This window comes from Bos javanicus, chromosome 14, assembly GCF_032452875.1.
Source record: "Bos javanicus breed banteng chromosome 14, ARS-OSU_banteng_1.0, whole genome shotgun sequence".
NCBI classification, from domain to species: Eukaryota; Metazoa; Chordata; class Mammalia; order Artiodactyla; family Bovidae; genus Bos; species Bos javanicus.
Window position 1 is genome coordinate 26,502,661 of NC_083881.1, and position 17,848 is coordinate 26,520,508.

The 17,848-nt window shown below is 47.0% G+C and overlaps 1 protein-coding gene across 3 annotated transcripts in view; it reads left to right on the plus strand.

The window, feature by feature from the left end:
• The window catches only part of CHD7 (chromodomain helicase DNA binding protein 7), a 190,338-nt gene that overhangs the window by 46,527 nt on the left and 125,963 nt on the right, over nt 1-17,848 (plus strand). For all 3 annotated transcript variants that reach the window (XM_061438814.1, XM_061438816.1, XM_061438815.1), the window contains exon 2: nt 15,688-17,531. In XM_061438814.1, the coding sequence (XP_061294798.1) occupies nt 15,864-17,531 (1,668 nt within the window). In that variant the 5' untranslated portion in view covers nt 15,688-15,863. The remainder of the gene's footprint in view (nt 1-15,687; nt 17,532-17,848) is intronic.

Here is a 17,848-nt window from a genome sequence, read left to right on the forward strand (position 1 = left end):
GTCGTCACTTCCTCCTTGCAGCTTTTTCAGGGTGTCTGCTTCCATCTCACTAGCTGGCTCTTCTCTCCGCTCTATCGGTGTTGGTGTTCTGCAGGATTTTGCCATGGGTCTTTTCTCTGGTTCCTTTAGAATGTTTCTGGCCATTCTTTCCAGGGAATCTCATCTGCTCCTAGACTTTGCCTTTCTTCTGTCTGTCAGTGACTTGAGTTGTCGTATCCTTGGCTCTGCTTTCTCCCTAGGGTGCTCTTTGCGCTCATATTTATTGAGTTGCTAACTGCGCAGCTCCTGGTGGACTTTCTCCACCTGCCCCCACCCTATACAAAACTCTCTTTCTCTTCTGTCCCCTACACGTCAGTGCACGGTATTACCGTCTGCTCAGGTACCCAGGTCAGAGCTGTCCTCCCAGACTCTTGTTCATCCTCCAGCATCCAGGCAGAAGCCAGGTCAGCTGGCTGATGGGTAGTCCTATCTCAGGTAGCTCCATCTCCCTCTTTTCTGTAGCAGCAACTCTTACCTCAGTTCCTGTAAGAGCCTTCGAACTGGTCCTCTTGGCCCTAGTCCCACCTTCCCAATATGTGATCCGTATTTTAGTAAGGTGTTTTTTTTCCTTTCTCTAAAATGTACATTTTTTTGAATGGGTAAAGAAGATGTGATGTGTGCATGCACACACACACACAGAGCGGAATATTGTTCAACTGTAAAAAAGAACTGGAATAATGCCATTTGCAGTGACATGGATGGACCTAGAGTTTATCATACTAAGTGAAGTATGTCAGAGAAAGACAAATATTCTATCACTTACATGTGGAATCTAAAAAATAATACACACAAATGTATATATAAAGTAGAAACAGACTCACAGGCACAGGAAGGAAACAGACTTATAGTTACCAAAGGGGAAAGGAAGTGGAGGAGGGACAGATTAGGATTTGGGAGTTAATAGACATACACTGCTGTATGTAAAATAAGCAACAACTGTACCTCCTGTATGGAGCGTCCCTGGTGGCTCAGATGGTAAAGAATCTGCCTGCAGTGCAGGAGACTTGGGTTCAGTCCCTGGATTAGGAAGATCCCCTGGAGAAGGAAATGGCTACCCATGTGAGTATTCTTGCCTGGAGAATCCCATGGACAGAGGAGCCTGGTGGACTATAGTCCATGGGGTCTCAAAGAGTAGGACATGACTGAGTAGTGCATGCGCGCGCGCACACACACACACACACATTTATATAACTGAATCACTGCTGCATAACAGAAACTAACAGTATTATACATTATATTTCAATTAAAAAAAATGTGCATCTTTCTAAACAGTATTGCTTAAAACATTAGACTGACTTCTCCACAAACTCAGAATGATTACAAGACCCTTCACAATCTGGCCTCCACTTGAGCCACATCGAGGTACTTGCAGACACCTCCGTGTGTGTTCTCTTCCCTGAGCCTCGGGCATGGACCCTCTGGGCCTCTCTGCCTCCCTCTTGCCAGATCCTCCACTTGTCACCCTCCCATTTGCCCTTTAGGTCTCAGTCTCAGTTCCTGTCACTTTTCTGGCATGATGACAAGTCCCCCGAGCTCCGTGTTTGTTGTGCCCAGTTCCATGTAGCTCCCCACGTGGTTGCTGAGCAGTTGAATGTGACTGGGGTGACTGGATTTTAAATTTTATGTAATTTTAGTTTAAATTTAAACAGGTACATGGGGCTTCTGGCTCCTATACTGGAAATACAGGGACCATTAGGAGGGGCAGCTGAGTGGTATTTGATCTTCCTGCTCATCTCCACCAAAACACCTCTCCAGCAGCAGCACAATTGCTGATAGTCTTGGAGGGGTTGGAAGAAATTCACTGAAAACAGGCTCAAGAATCCAAAGTATTTGTATGAGCACACAGGAATATTATAATGCAGCAAAATAATTTTATGAAAAGTGATTTATCCAGTACCAGTTATTTTTAGCATGTTCACAGGGTTACTTAAAGAAAAAATATTTATTTGGCTGTGCTGGGTCTTCCTTGAGGCATGCAAACTCTTAGTTGAGGCATGTGGGCTCTAATTCCCTGACCAGGGATCAAACCCAGGCCCCCTGCACTGGGAGCACAGAGTCTTAGCCACTGGACCACCAGGGAAGTCCCCGTGGTTACTTTTTAAATACTAGATTTACATCTGAACTGCTTATACAGAAGCTGCGGACCAAAGAGGCCAGGTGAAATAAATAATCATAATTTCTTTCAAACATTTTGTTTTGGGGTGCCAGGTAACATTATAGGTTTTAATGGTACTTGATAGTGGATTGTTAGCATATATCGATGGAACTTAAAATGGGTGAGAAGGCAGCGTGTGGAGAGCTTTGGACTTTTGGAGAAAAGGTGTTTCACCTACGATAAGCACTACAGCAGCGGTTAATGCACTCCTTTCTTGGGCGCACAGCACACAGGTAGCACCTAAAGCAGGGGGAAGAAACTGTGGGTCCTCTGGGCTCTGTTGATGGGAAACACACCAGGTCACGTTGCTCTGGGAGGGTCAGTCTGAAGGCTGCAGCAGGTCCTTACACAAACGGGGAGTTGTAAAGCTAGACAGTTGTCAGCAGCTTGTGGTTCTCCTTTTAAATGGCACAGCATCCGTGGAGAGACGGAAGGTGCTCTCATTTCCTGCCCCAGCCCAAGCCTCTCGCCTCCCTTGTGTGAACAGAACCTTGGGAAGCAGTGCTGCGTGGTGACTTCTCCCTATAAAGTTTGTGGGGAGGAGGGGGTGTTAGGAATATACTGGGATGTTACACATAAGAGCTAATTCCTTAAACACTTTGGGGGCACCTGGTGTGGCATTGGGGGTGTAAAATGACAGATGTAAAATGCAGAGTCCTGTTTGAGGCACTCACCTCTGTGGGCATTGCTGGGCATATTTATAGTCAACAGGGCAACAGTTAGATGTTTTATGATGAAAGAAACACTGAAATACAGTCTGTATTCATGAGTTAACCTTTCAGCTGCTGCTGCTGCTAAGTCGCTTCAGTAGTCTCCGACTCTCTGTGACCCCATAGACGGCAGCCCACCAGGCTCCCCTGTCCCTGGGATTCTCCAGGCAAAAACACTGGAGTGGGTTGCCATTTCCTTCTCCAATGCATGAAAGTGAAAAGTGAAAGTGAAGGCGCTCAGCAGGACACTGTTTATTCAGAGAAAAATAGGGAAAAGCAGAAAGAATTCTTCTAATGGTAAAGTAGCAGCATTTAAATTCATTTCACAAAAAAAGGTAAAATATAAAAAAAGAGATAAATGATTCTGGTAGGTTAAAAACTTAACTACCAAATTGATAGGCAACCCATAAAAATTAACTGGATATTGATGATCTAAGCAGTTTATTGTCGGCGAAGATTTTCTCCTTTACTGTGGTCAGAAAATCCCTTTGTCCTCACTGTTCCAGGACAAAGCATCCTTGGCAACTGAATGTGCAGAGCACTTGACAAGTGACCAGACCAGAGCACCGAGGGCTTGTGAGGGTAGTTCTGAAGTAGAAGCAAGAGGTATGTGGTCTGTCAGAACATTTTCTGCTCTTTCTAGGTGTGCGGTGCAGTCTGCAAAGTACAATGTAGGCAGTTTTCAATTCAATGGGGCACTCAGATTTACATTCAGAATCTAGAAGGCTGTTTTAGAAAATCTGCCGTCTTTTTTGTCATAGCCGCTGATCTTTAAAGACACTAAATTCTCGGTGGTAGCATAGTTTAAAACCTTTCTTATTCTTCAGAATTATTTTATAGGAAAAATTGTGAAGATTTTCAAACCATCTCTGAGAACTAGGCATGAGTAGAGAATTTGGTGTGTTTGGAGGCCTCCTAGACATGGGACAGAAGCCTGAGCAGTGCAGGGTGGGCTCCATGGATCTGAACACCATCATGAAACGTAATCACGCAGATTCCTCATCGGGATCATCATTTTATTAGCAACTGATGTCGAGGAGTTAAGCTCATGAAAGCCGTACAGATAGGTGGATGCTTCAGTAGACTCTTTTTAAAGCAGGGTAGGTGTCTGGTCGTTTTTGTATTCTTGGATTAAACCATCTACAAAATTCAGTTATAAGGCGTCATCGGTAGCCTTAAATTATCTCAGTTGTCCTCATTATGTGAAACAAACGTCACACCTGGTCGTAGCTCATTTTCCTACTTTGCCCATTACAGTCTGCTTGCTGGTTTGGGGTGAACTTATTATCGATCTGTGATCGAAGTGGACACAGTTTTGAAATGTATAACTATATAATAGGATCCCCTTTCAAACTGAAATGTATGGTTTACCTGCAAGTTAGAATGAGGTCCTCTTGTGAGGGATCTTGCACACTGAGGTAGTGAAAGTGTGAAAGTGAAAGAGTACTCAGGTAGTCACTCAATGGTGTCTGACTCTTTGCGACCCCATGGACTGTGGCCTGCAAGGCTCCTCTGTGCATGGGATTCTCCAGGCAAGAATGCTGGATGTGGGTAGCCATTCCTTTCCCCAGGGGATCTTCTCAACCCAGGGATTCCACCTGGGTCTCCTGCATTGCAGGCAGATAATCTTGACCATTGAGCCACCAGGGAAGCTCAGGTAAGAAGTACTTAAAGCTAGTACTTTTGATTGATTTTGATTTTCTGGGGGGGGGAAATATGTGAGGCAGATCTTTACAGGTGGCTGTCAATGACACTGAAGAGTTTGGTGGTACAGTCAGACCATAAAAGGAATGTGCTATGAGCATATTGTAATCTTTTTGTAAACAGATATAAGGTGTGAATTAATTTACTAAGAATAATATGAAAAGTATTTCAGAAAGTGAGTTTTCCCCGTGGCACACAGCTCACTGGGGAAAAGGCTCAGAAGGTTTCAGGGTAATGAGGAGAGGGGTCAAGTTAGGGCTGAGCCTTTGCTCTGAGTGCGGGAGATACACACATGCAGAGTTTATGGATAAAACTTTCATCTTTTATTATATGCAAATATGAGTGAAGACATTTAATTGGCTAGAAGAGGTATTAGCTTTATTTAGCTGTACACAGTGGATAGTTTAAACAGTAGTTGTGTGTGTTAGTTGCTCAGTTGTGTCTGCCTCTTTGTGACCCCATGGGGTATTGCCCGCGTCTCCTCCATCCATGTGATTCTCCAGGCAAGAATAATGGAGTGGGTTGCCATTTCCTTCTCCATAAACAATAGTTATTTTATTGTAATAGTTTTTGATAATGGTTTTGATTGGCAAATAGTTTTATGGTAGCATTGTGTTGATAGAATCTGTATTCATAAGTGTACCTATGGAAAAAAGTTTCCAACTTTGTTATGTAAGTCAGAATAATTATGAAATAATGAATACAAACTGTTTGCTGTATATTCCAGCCTTAATTCCATTTCCTTCATCACATATAATCTGTTAAAAGAGTAATTTAATACTGTAGTCACGGAGTAAGTAAAGTTTGTTCGGTCCCATTTTTCTGTCTGTAGATTTACCTTTTTGAAACAATGTGTAGTTTCCCCAAATACTCTCTGTAATGCTCTTCCAAAGCCCTTCTCAACCTTAACAGTTCTGTTTCCCTTTAATATTGTTCATTTCCCTGATGGAAATTTGAATTTATGTAATTCCTTTGTATTTCTCTTTTGTTTGTAATATTGTTACCAAAAGGAGGTGTGTGTGTGTGGCGGGGCACAGCAGGGAATGGGGGGAGCCTCTGGTTCAAAAGCCAATAAACAGGCTAGGTTGGTGGAAAGGAAAGATTGCTTTATTTCAGATGCTGTCAACTGGGGGGAGGGTGGTGGACATTGTCCGAAGGCCTACTCCTGCCCTGACAAGCAGGGCATGAGAGCTTTTATAGACATAATGGGGTGGGGGTGGGGGGTCCATGCAGAAATAGTACAGTCATCTCTAACCATCTTCGATTGGCCGTGAGTTGTGTGACTAGCATCATCTTGGTTGTTTTAGGTTCAGTTAATTTTCAGTTCTGGGATGCACTTGTTTCCATTTTTTTGGGGGGGGGTCAGTTCTTGGAATTGTGGCAGCTCGTGTCCTGGGTACAGTCTGGTCATCATGTAGTTAACTTCTGGTACTTTAATTTCTACAAGACAACTCACAGGATATGGCTCAGAATATTATCTATAGCCCTTGAGAAAGAACTAAAGGTCCTTGACTATGCTTGATGCCTATATTATTATTATTTAGTCCTTAGACAGTTTTTTTTTTGTTCCCACATTTTTCATTTTTCTGATTAAACTTCCTCTTTGACTAAAGTTTTTCACAGGCGAAAGGCACGCAGAGGACATGGTTGAGGGGCAAGGACTATATGGCGCTGCTCCGTTTCAATTTGGCACCTTAGGGCGCCCTCCAGGCTACCCTGAGACCTCTGCCCTTAGTGTCCTGTGACAGTTGGCCTGGCTGTGTTGTTTAGTTGCTCAGTTATGTCCGACTCTTTGAGATTCCATGTCTGTGGGATTTCTCAGGCAAGAATACTGGAGTGCGTTGCCACTTCCTTCTCCAGGAGATCTTCCCAACCCAGGGATCAAACTTGTGTCTCCTGCATTCTTTACCCTCTGAGCCACCAGGAAGCCCGGCCTGGCTCTGAGCTCAGGTTGATGGATAAGACTCCCTGCTCATCACATGTGCTCTGTTCTCGCAGGAAAATAGAAAAATTATTTTCAGCTGCGGTATTGCTGAAGTTTTTTTTTTTTTTTTTTCCTTCTTTTCCTTGAAGGAAAAGAACGTTGGAGGTGTGTGTCAGAGGAGGTTGTTTAACCACACTCTGTCTCCCTACCTTTCAACCAGGCTGAACTGGGGTACAGTTTTAAACTCTCTGAAACAGGATCCCCCTTACAGCTTTCCAGAACTTTTTAAAATGCAAAAGCATGCAGGGAATTGCCAGGTCAGTTAGTTAATCAGTGGCAACTGCAGGAAGAATACACGAATATTCTTCCAAGAGCAGTTGGCGTGCACTGTCCTCTCAGCCAGCCGCTCAGCATGTTGCCTTTGGCGTCCTCCTGTGACTCAGGGTCTCTTTACTGGGGCAACCCTGGATCAGGTGGTCCCCGGGAGCCCCTTCCTGGCTTCCTTCTCTCCTCTTCTCACTCCTTGTAGGCTTGGCCCCACCCAGATGTGTGTGTCTGTGTGTGCACACCTGTGCGTGCCAAGTCAGTAGCTTGAAATAGGTCTAGAGTGAGTGGGGAGATACATTTTCAAATGCCATTTTTTTTTAAAGTGGGTTAATAATTTAATAAGCACATGGCATCATTACCTTTATACACCAGTCAGATTTTGTTTGTCTAAACTATCCCAGGTTCTTTTACAATATTCAGCAAGACACAGTAAGCGGTCACCACATTTCATAAAATTTGTGTTACTCTTCCCTTAGTCTGCCCCACGCACATCCTTGCCAAATGGGTTGAAGTACGTTTCTGAAGTTGACCTTTTCCCCATCCCAAATAAATCACACACAGAATTTCCATTTTCTTATTTCTGGACCTGGTTTCTCTTCTCTTGTTTTCCCCTATATCTACAATACAATTAAGGTAGCATTAAAAAGATAAGGGATGGATCGACATACTTCTTTCACATGGATGTCTGCCTGTGTGGACATGGAGTGTGCAGCTCTGTGTTTGAGCACTGTCCTCACCCCTTGTCTGCATATAGTGCTGCTTATCTGAAGTGTTACTGGAATGTGAACTGCTCTGTCTCGGGGCACTCTGAGCTGTATGTGGGAAGATCACGCTGAATGTGTTCTAGTGTCTGCAGCGAGACAAGCAGCTCAGCTGTCTTCTCAGTGGCCTTAGTCTTGGAAGGGATTAATTTCAGGGGGTGATGTTTCAATGTTGAATCACAGGTAGTAAAGGTTGCTCTCTAAAGGACACTGATTCTTGTGCTTTAGTGGGCAGCTTACGTATAGGATACTGTGCATCTTTTGACCAATTTAGAAAAGAAAAAAAAAAGTGCTGAGACCGGGCACTTAGTATAAACTGTGAGATGAGTGCTATTTAATTACTTGCCTTGAAAGAAAATTTATTAGCCCCAGGACTCTTACATAGAAAAAAACCTACCTTTATCTGAAAGGCAGCTCAGAATGTCCAGACTCCTCAAAGTTATGTAGAAATAACTGAAGTATTTCTGCAAGAAACCTGTGAAATAGTGTGTTATGTAACATAGCATTAGATATTAATGTTAACTGCACTTTTTCTTTGTCTTGCAAAAATGATTGTCAACCAGGTGGATGGATATATCTTGAAAATTAAACCACTTTTGGGTGTCCACTGTTTGTAAACCCTTACAGATTAAGACTTGTCACTAAGGGTTGTTCCTAGTCCTTTGGGTGAGGTCAGTCTTGCTTCTTGGTGTGTCATGAATGCCAGGACATGCTTCCCTTAAATGTAAGACGGCATGTCTTTGTTTTACTTGCGTGGTAATTCTTTGAGACCTGTTACCTGTTGTTGAGGGCTTCCCAGGTGGCTCAGTGGTAAAGAATCCACCTGCCAATGCAGGAGATGCAGATTCCATCAGCACAGTCTGGAAGATCCTCTGGAGAAGGAAGTGGCAACCCAGTCCAATATTCTTGCCTGGAGAATCCCATGGACAGAGGAGCCTGGCTACAGTCCACGGGGTAGCCAAAGAGTCAGACATGACTTAGTGACTAAACAACAACAACCTGTTTGTGGTTCCTTCTTATGTTAATTGAGGAGAATCACAGCTGTAGCTCAAGAGGCACTCAGGGTCTGTGAGCCGGACTTACCAAACTTCCACAAGTGCAGGAATCACTTAATAACATGCAGACCCTGGGGCAGGAGGTCAGAGTGGGCTCAGGATTCCACATGTCTCAGCACCCTGCTTCAATGGCAAGGCTGCAGTCTGCAGGGAGAGAGGCAGGTAGAGAAACCAGAGCAAGGTGTGTTTGGTGCTTTTGTAGCTCCTGCCCCAGTGTGGTGGGAGTTCTAGGGAGGGCTGAAGGGCAGGACACTTCCCAGGTAGGCGGTCACAGCCGGGGGGTGAGGAGGCAGGTGTGGAGGTGAGGCAGGTGTGAGGAGGTGGCCAGTAAAGTAAAACACAGCACTGGCAGTGCTTTGAGGGACCCGGCCTGGGTGCTGGTGAAGGTTTCAGGGGCGAAGGGAAGGGAACTGGGGAGCAGAGGATGGGGAGGCCAATGGGGTCTGATCACAGAGTGCCATGCAATCTGCTGGAGCCTTTGGGTTCCATCCCGGGAGCTGGGGAACTGCTTTAAGGATTTTAACCGGGGCGAGAGAGGACTCATGGCGTGGCCTCGAAGATCCTTCAGTCAGGCATGTGAGCGTATTGAGACCTGACTCCAGAGAACCCTCAGCCTTTAAGGTTTTATCCTTCACCAAACCACCATGCCTGATTACATCAGAGACAGTGAACCGGAGGAGGCAGTAGACTGTCCGGTGTTTGAGAGGAGCATCCCCAGGCTGGATGGGGATGGATGGGCAGGGTGTCCACGGGGCTTTTATTAGAACAGCAGGCTACCTGGAACAGGGGCCACGTCTGCTCACTCAACTCTGTTACCCAGTGTCTATTAAATGTTTATTCAAAGTAGGTCCTCATTAGATATTTTTTAAATGAATGAATGCTGGGAAGGATCGAGGGTGGATTTCCATCATCTGGCGGGGTGGAAGAGGTGGGTGGAGGGAGCTGAGCCACACAACGAAAAATGTGTCTCTTCAGCTATTATCAGCAGTGTTGGAGGCTACCTAGTGATATAAATGGATATAAACACAGCTCTTATTTCCTGTTTTTGGTTTTATTTTTCATGTGGTTCTTGGACTAACATAGACTTCACATCCTTTGTCATTCTTTCTGCATCTTTTTCTTCCAATAGTTCATGAAATAATACACAATACATAATACACAAAGAAAGGGAGTGGCTTAGATTTTTGGTTGTTAAAATTAAGCTTGCAAATACTTTATGTAAGCACAGCTATAAGTGAAAAGGGCTTTGAAATTAATTATTCCTAAGTGTATGAATTTTGTGTAGCCGAGTTATTAAGAAATAGAAATATATGTTGGTATATATTACAGAAAGGGTAAATTGTATAGTTAAAAGAGTTAGCATAGACTATGATATATGGAAAGAATACTATGAATTTCATCACAAGGGATAGGTATGGACCTTTGAAAGAACACTAATCTCTGAGCAGTAGAAAATATTTTTTCATCAAAGAGATTTGCTACTATTCAATATGGTCTTCGTCTAAGAACATTACCTCTAGGAAGAAAACTCCGTAGCATTGCCGCCCATAGAATTTTTTGCCCTGATATAAACGTTCCACGTGTGCACTGCAGCCACCAGCCACGCCGGCCTGTTGAGCACTTGAAAGGCAGCTTGTGCAACCGAGTAGCTGAATTTAGAATTTTCTTTAGTTTTTATTCATTTAAATAGCAACACGTGGCCAGTAGCTGCCGCGTGGCTCAGCACAGTCATGGCCTGGACACACGAATGAGGGAGAAAATGTGGTCTCGCCACGGGGGTGGGGGCTCCAGGAACGGTATCCTTTGGTCCAGCCAGGAGGCAAACCTGGAGCTGACTGGCGGGGAGCTGATGCTGGTCACTTAGAGGTCTTCCTGCCGCTCCCTCTGGGTCTCTGTGTGTGGGCTCAATGCCTCCTCCCACATCAAGTGGCGGCCTGGGCAGGCCCCTGCTTTCCCTGGTGGTTGTTGGGGGCCCATAGTGGGGTGCAGGGATCACCATCCACAGACCTGGTGATGGAGCTGGAAGGATTCTCTGTGAGGAGCAGCCCAGCCATTGGGAGCCTTTTCTCTTCTGTGCCTCCCTGCTGTTGGCCGGGGGTCCTTCCCTCCTCTGGTGTGATCTGTGGCCTTGGTGGTCTGAGGTATCTCCCTGGCTGTGCTGAGGGTGGGGAGGTGCCTTTTTTCCTGCTGCTCCACACTCCCTTGGAAATGCTGGCACATGCTTCCCCGAGTCCTGAGAACAGCAATCAAGTTATGTCGCAAACCTCAGGCTCCTGAGAGGTGGGGGAGAGAAATGCAGAGAGAAGGAAGCGAATCAAGCCACATTACACTAAGGTGGTCGCTGGCCTCTACAGGGCAGCTGCCTCTGACTTCACACTTGCCCCATGGGTTGGATTTTTATGAAAAAGTGGGTGGCACCCGGATGGCATTTGACTGCCACAGCCGGATACAGAGTGGTTGAGCTGCAGTGAGTATTTTGTCCGGGGAAATGAAAGGTGTTCTGTGTTCACCTCTCTCCTGTCTGGCTTTCCAGGTCACTGAGACACCAAATTAACACCTGACGACACAGACGCCATCCTCCTTGAACCAGAGCATGGCAGTAAATTGTTGTTTATGTAAGCTTTGGAAAGTCAGAGATTCCCTTCAAAATATTAATGTGTATTTTCAGACAGCTTGTTTCTTTCATTCTGGTGTGTCTTACTCCCTGCTTTTGCCCACCCCTCTTTTCTGGGTGCTGTTTACTTGCTTTTTGGAGTTGCTAGTTTGCATCCTACTTACTCCCCAAAATATTAACCAATAGCCTCAATACAGTGCTAGAATGGGCTTGCTTCCTAAACGTAACAGAGAGTATAAGTGAAAATTTTCTTGAGAGGAAACTCTCTTCTGTTTAGTGGTTTCAGCAGTTATTTTAGTGACCAATCTCTGAATAAATAGGACCCTGTCTAAGACCTTTAATCTTTTGCCCTCACTGGCGAGTTGACATTTCATCTGTGCATTTCTCTTTGGTCTTTGGGAACTGTTTGTCATTAAAATATTTTGTATCAGAGGTTTACTCTTCTCAGTCCATAGAAGTGTTCTTCATCTGTAAAATGAAGAGGGGCTTGGATTAGGAGGTCTGCAAAGCACTGGCCAGCTCTAACTTTTCATTGCTGGCTGCACAGCGAGCCTCTGGTCCGGTGTCCGTGACGCCCTCAGCAGGGCTGTCTCCTTGTGCCTCTCTTTACCCCAAACACACCTCCAGATGCCTTCTGAACTCAGAAATACTTGCAAGTAGAGTGCTGAGCAGAAGGACGTGATTGTGTCATTATAGGTGTCTGTACTAAAATGTAAATACTATCAGTTAAAGCACTTGTCATCATGAATTACCAAGAAATATTTTGTAAAATGGTATCCTAAATTTTATACCATAACCCATGAATCTTAATTTTTATTTAAAAAGTTTTAAATAAACTTTTAAACTACAGATGAATGTAACCTCCAAGAGGACAAAAGGGAACTTTAAAAAAAAATTATTATTATTTGACAGCTTCAGGTCTTAGTTGCAGTGTGCAAGGTCTTTTAGTTGCAGTGGGCAAACTGTTAGTTGCGGCATGTGGTATCCAGTTCTCCTGACCAGGCATCGAACCCTAGCCCCCAGCACTGGGAGCACGGAACGGAGTCTTAGCCACTGGACCACCAAGGAAGTCCTGGAACTTTGTTTTCATTCACTGATACATCTCTGGCAATTGTGATGAGTTGCCTGGATCACAGTAGGGACTCAATAAATCTGTTTCGAATACATAAACGCGATTTGAGATTTAACTTGATATTTACTTAAAGCCAAATCAAATGTAAATACAACTTGAAAATTTACTTCTGAAGTGATAATGATGAGAATTATTTGATAACACTGATAACTTGTATTTCTGTTTCTTATTTTTAATAATCTGTACTTGTGCCATCTTATATGGTAGCTTTTGCTCCCACGTGTACCTTTCTGACTTGAAATGTGGCTCTAGTAGGAATTAAGATATACTGTATGTGTGAAGTACATATTGGGTTTCAAGGACTCAGTACTGAAAATATAAACCCTCTCATTCATATCAGTTACATGTTGAAGTGATCATATTTTGCATATGTTGGGATAAATAAAAATTATTAAAATTAATTTCACTCTTTTGGGGGCTACTTTTTAAATGTGAGTACTAGAAAATTCAAAATCACCTATGTGGCTTCGTTGGACAGTGCCAGTGTAGACACAGAAAACTTGACCGTGAATGGAGACAAGGGCCAGCCCTCCGGAAAGGAAGCTTATATGAATATCTTTGATAGGAACAAAATTAAGTGTTGCAGCTGTGACTTGGGAAAAGTGGGCATTCAAATGGTCTTGATCAAATTAAAAAAAAAAAAAGACCAAAATAAATTAATTAGATTAGCTCAGATCAGAAATATGAAGTCCAGCTACCAGATGGATTCCTCGCATAGTCGCCAGCAGAGTGAGTCTCGAGGTCAGGAAAGGGGCAGGCTGGGTGGTGGCTGCCCCAGCAAGCGCAAGTGGTTACCAGCGGCAGACTGGAGCCTAGTGTTTGGGCTCCCCTGCCTGGACTTCACCTTCCTGGGGCCGCAGCTCTGGTAGGTGGCACGTTCACTGTGTCCTGTAACTGCCGTTTTCCCTACTGCTGGGAGGTGGCCCCTGGGTGGGAGGCGCAGGGAACCGGAGACCCAAGTGTTGGCTAGGATTACTCGCAGTGTGTGTTCTGTTTTGTCGCTTCCCTGGCCTGGAGGCAAGTTCTCTTTCCCTTTCTCCTTAGCCTTCTAAAGTGAATGCCAGCTCCCGGCTGCCTCTCCAGGCCGGCAGTGCTTGGAGTGTGGTGTCCAGGTCATCCACTCCTCGGGACTGTTTTTCCCTAGAGGCTGGCTGAGAACCCCATATAGCCCTCCTGTGACACGTGGAGGGCCTGGGAGGATGAAGCCATTATCCTATAAAATAAGGCCATCCAGGACATGCAACTTAGATGCTACCTTCCTTAAGCTAATTTGAAAGGTTATTTTGGTAAGTGGTTAGTCTGCACGGCTAGTTTAAGCTATTATCAAGTCCATTCCTGTATTTATTTCCTTGAAAGCCAGAATGAGCCTTGAATAAATGAAGACTGACTGCGTAGGCTTTTTAGGACTAAATTCAATTTATAAATATTTGTTTCATTTGGCACTGGAGATTTCGACTGCTCCTGAGTTTGAATTTTAAAGCAGCTGTGTAGTGAAGCAGCGTGTCTGTAAATAAAATGGCTTTCACGCTCACCTTATTTCCACCCGTCTGACCCCTGTTTTTGGAGAAAGTAGATCAGAAAATTCACGGCAGTTAGCGGCCAAGTGAAGAGACCTTTGGCTTCAGCTGACAGCTGTCACCTGAGCACAGCCGACCCGGAGACCCTCTCAGGTGTTCTGTCTATAGCTCTGACAGCAAGCAGGAATGCTGTTTACATTTTCTGTAGGCAAAGATCCCCCCCTTGTTGGGGGTGTGTTAGAATAGGACGGGTGGAATCTGAATTTCGATCTGTCTTGGGGTGAGTTCTCAACGGTGCTGGAGGTGCTGGCCAGCCCTCCAGCCGGCCCCTTTCCCATGCTTATGTGGACGGGTGTCAGTAGGATTTATAGCCGGGCCTGTTTATAACATCCTTTTTGAAATTCTTCAAGAAGATACTGTTTTCTCAAGTTGGGCAGTATCACACAATGCTTCGTGTGCTTATGAAAGAGGGGAAAAAATGAGTTAAATTCCAAAGATGTTTAAGATTTTGGACATTTTTCCTATGTGAATTAGTTCTTTATTAGGCCTGTTGATTTAATTAGCATTGAAAAAAAAAAAACTTTCCTGTTTTGATTGTGGAAACATTGTTTAAATTGGTTATTTTCATCTGATACAGAATTCTTAGGAAGTGTTTGCATAAAGCAGAGTGTTACTTGGTATCCATCACGTGCTGTAAACCTGGGATGCAGATGGGTGGGCCTGCTCCCTGTTCCCTCACCTGCTCTGGCCTGCCTGGTCCCAGAAGAGGTCAGGGCGAGGGAGAGGGCTGCAGGGACATTTTGAACTTTATTCTGTTAAAAGTTTCAGTTTTGAACGGTTTGGGTAAAGGTTTTCTGTCTCTACCAAGGAGAACGGTCATTGTCTAGAAACTGTCCATCCAACTAGAGTTTGTCCAAGCAGTCACACAGTGGTCCATTCCTAGAGCCCAGGGCTGGTGGGTGAACGATGAACCTCTGATAGGTCTTCCTCTGGTGGGGGTGAGTGGAGGATGCTGGAGAATGAAAGTCTTCCTTCCGGGGTCTCTCTGGCCTCGTCTGTTCCTGCCATCAGATTTAAGGAAGTGATGAGTGGTCACACCACTTGCAAGTGGGCCTTCCAGTATTTTTGCCGCCGCTGTCTCCTTCGACACCCCTGTTGCCATTTCCTTGTTGGTTGTATGTGGGCCGTAAATATCCAATTTGTACGAAATGACTGATTTTGGTATTTGTATAATCCTCTAGTCAATTTAACTAAGTTGAGCTTTTCACAGCCCTCGGTGCAGCGGCTGCTCATCTGATTACACCGCTCAGGGGAATAAGGTTAAGGGCGGGCTGTTGGTAACCGGAGCATTTCCAGGGCTTTAGTGCAGCAGATGGGCTGCTTGGCGATAGTCATGCATCTGCTGGCCTGCTGTGGCAGCTGCTGCTGCTTCATGTTGTGTTCTTTTGTTCTGTTCCATCCAAGAATGGAACGCGAGGAAGTGTAGTGAATGGATTAATTTAAGGTTAAGGTTAGTGTTTTGCTTGCTTTCTAAGTAACCGATCATAACAATGCTTTTGGTAGAAGCTAATGAGTTTCTCTTAAAGTGAACTAGATTTATAAAATATGGCTCAGTGAGGGGGCTAGATTAGTATTGTTGGTGGAGACCAAATTCAAACGTGTAAAATGCTGGCAGGTTTTTGTTTTAATCATTTGTCCCTAATTCTTTGTTTTCTTCCTTCCTCCCCACTACCTCCCGATCCCTTCCAGGACCTCGATCCAGACTTTGCCTGACACTGCAGGGTCCAAGAGAATTAAAGAAATATGGAGTGACATGAAGAAGATTAGTCAGGATTATAGGCTCTGAGGACAAGCCCTCAGTGAAGTGAAGCACAGACGAGCTCCCGCGCTCTGGTCTGGAGGAGCCAGCCGTGTGCTGGGAGAAGATGGCGGATCCAGGAATGATGAGTCTTTTTGGCGAGGACGGGAATATTTTCAATGAGGGCCTGGAAGGCCTGGGCGAATGTGGTTACCCTGAAAACCCCGTGAACCCCATGGGTCAGCAGATGCCTATAGACCAAGGCTTCGCCTCCCTGCAGCCTTCCCTCCACCATCCCTCCACCAACCAGAATCAAAGCAAGCTGACCCACTTCGATCACTATAACCAGTACGAGCCGCAGAAGATGCACCTGATGGACCAGCCCAACAGAATGCTGAGCAATGCCCCCGGGAACGGACTGGCGTCTCCTCACTCGCAGTACCACACCCCTCCTGTCCCCCAGGTCCCTCATGGAGGTGGCGGGGGCGGCGGCAGCGGCGGCCAGATGGGCGTCTACCCGGGCCTGCAGAACGAGAGGCACGGGGGCCAGTCCTTTGTGGACGGTGGCTCCATGTGGGGCCCCCGGGCCGTGCAGGTGCCCGAGCAGATCCGAGCCCCCTACCAGCCGCCGCCGCCGCCGCCTCCTCCGCAGCCCCAGCCGGCCCCATCGGGACCCCCCGGGCAGGGCCACCCCCCACACCTGCAGCAGCTAGGCGGTTACCTGGCCCGGGGGGACTTCTCCATGCCGCAGCATGGCCAGCCACAGCCGAGGATGGGCCAGTTTCCCCCGGGCCAAGAGGGCCTGAGTCAGGGAAACCCTTTCATCGCTGGCCCCGGGCCGGGCCACCTGTCGCACGGCCCCCCACAGAGCCCCGGGGTGGCCCCGAGCCTGCGCCACGCGGTGCAGCCCTTCCACCACCACCCTCCCACCGCTCTCCACGGGGACTCGGTGGCCCACAGCCCCCGGTTCTCCCCCAACCCTGCTCCGCAAGGGGCCGTGAGGCCGCAGACCCTCACCTTTAGTTCTCGGAGCCAGACAGTCCCCTCACCCACTATAAACAACTCAGGGCAGTACTCCCGCTATCCTTACAGCAACCTAAATCAGGGATTAGTTAACAGTACAGGGATGAACCAGAACCTAGGCCTTACCAATAGCGCTCCCCTGAACCAGTCCGTCCCGAGGTACCCCAGCGCGGTGGGATTCCCGCCCGGCAGCGCCCCCGGACTCCTGCACCAGCAGCCCGTCCACCCCAGCGGCTCACTGAACCAAATGAACGCGCAAACTATGCACCCTTCGCAGCCTCAGGGATCGTACGCCTCCCCGCCTCCCATGTCACCCCTGAAAGCGATGAGCAGCAGCGCGGCGGGTACGCCTCCCCCGCAGGTGCGGCCCGGCAGCGCCCCCATGGACGTGGGCGGCTACCCGAGCATGCCGCACCCGCAGCCGGCTCACCAGCCGCCCGGCGGCGCCCTGGGGCTCGGACCGAGGAGCTTGGGCCCGCGGAGCCTGCCGCCGGCGCGCCCATTCCTGGGGATGTCCCCGGCCCCTCACCTGAGGCCCAACGGCTGCCCCGGTGTGACTCTCGCCGACCCGCAGGCCGTCCAGGACCGCCTGCTCCCCGGCCAGCAGCACCCCGGGCCGCAGCCGGCCTTCCAGCAGCTGCCCAGCTGCCCTCCGCTGCAGCCCCACCCGGGCCTGCACCACCAGTCTTCACCCCCGCACCCGCACCACCAGCCTTGGGCGCAGCTCCACCCCTCGCCCCAGAGCACCCCGCAGAAAGTGCCTGTGCCTCAGGTAAGGGGGGGCGGGGCCTGCAGCCTCGCGGTGATGCACTGCTCTCGCGAGGTTTCTCATTAACTTGGGGGAACGCTGCTTCACTCCAGGTCCTTTGTTTTCTTGAAACCTGCTCCGAAATCTTTTTTTTCCCTCTACTACTTGTTGTTCAGTCGTATCCGACTGAACGTACGTAGCCCAGACGTATCCGACTCTTTGTGACCCCATGGACTGTCGCGCGTCAGGCTTCCCTGTCCTTCACCATCTCCTGGAGTTTGCCCAAGTTCATGTTCATTGCATCAATGATGCCATCCAGACGTCTCATTCTCTGACACACT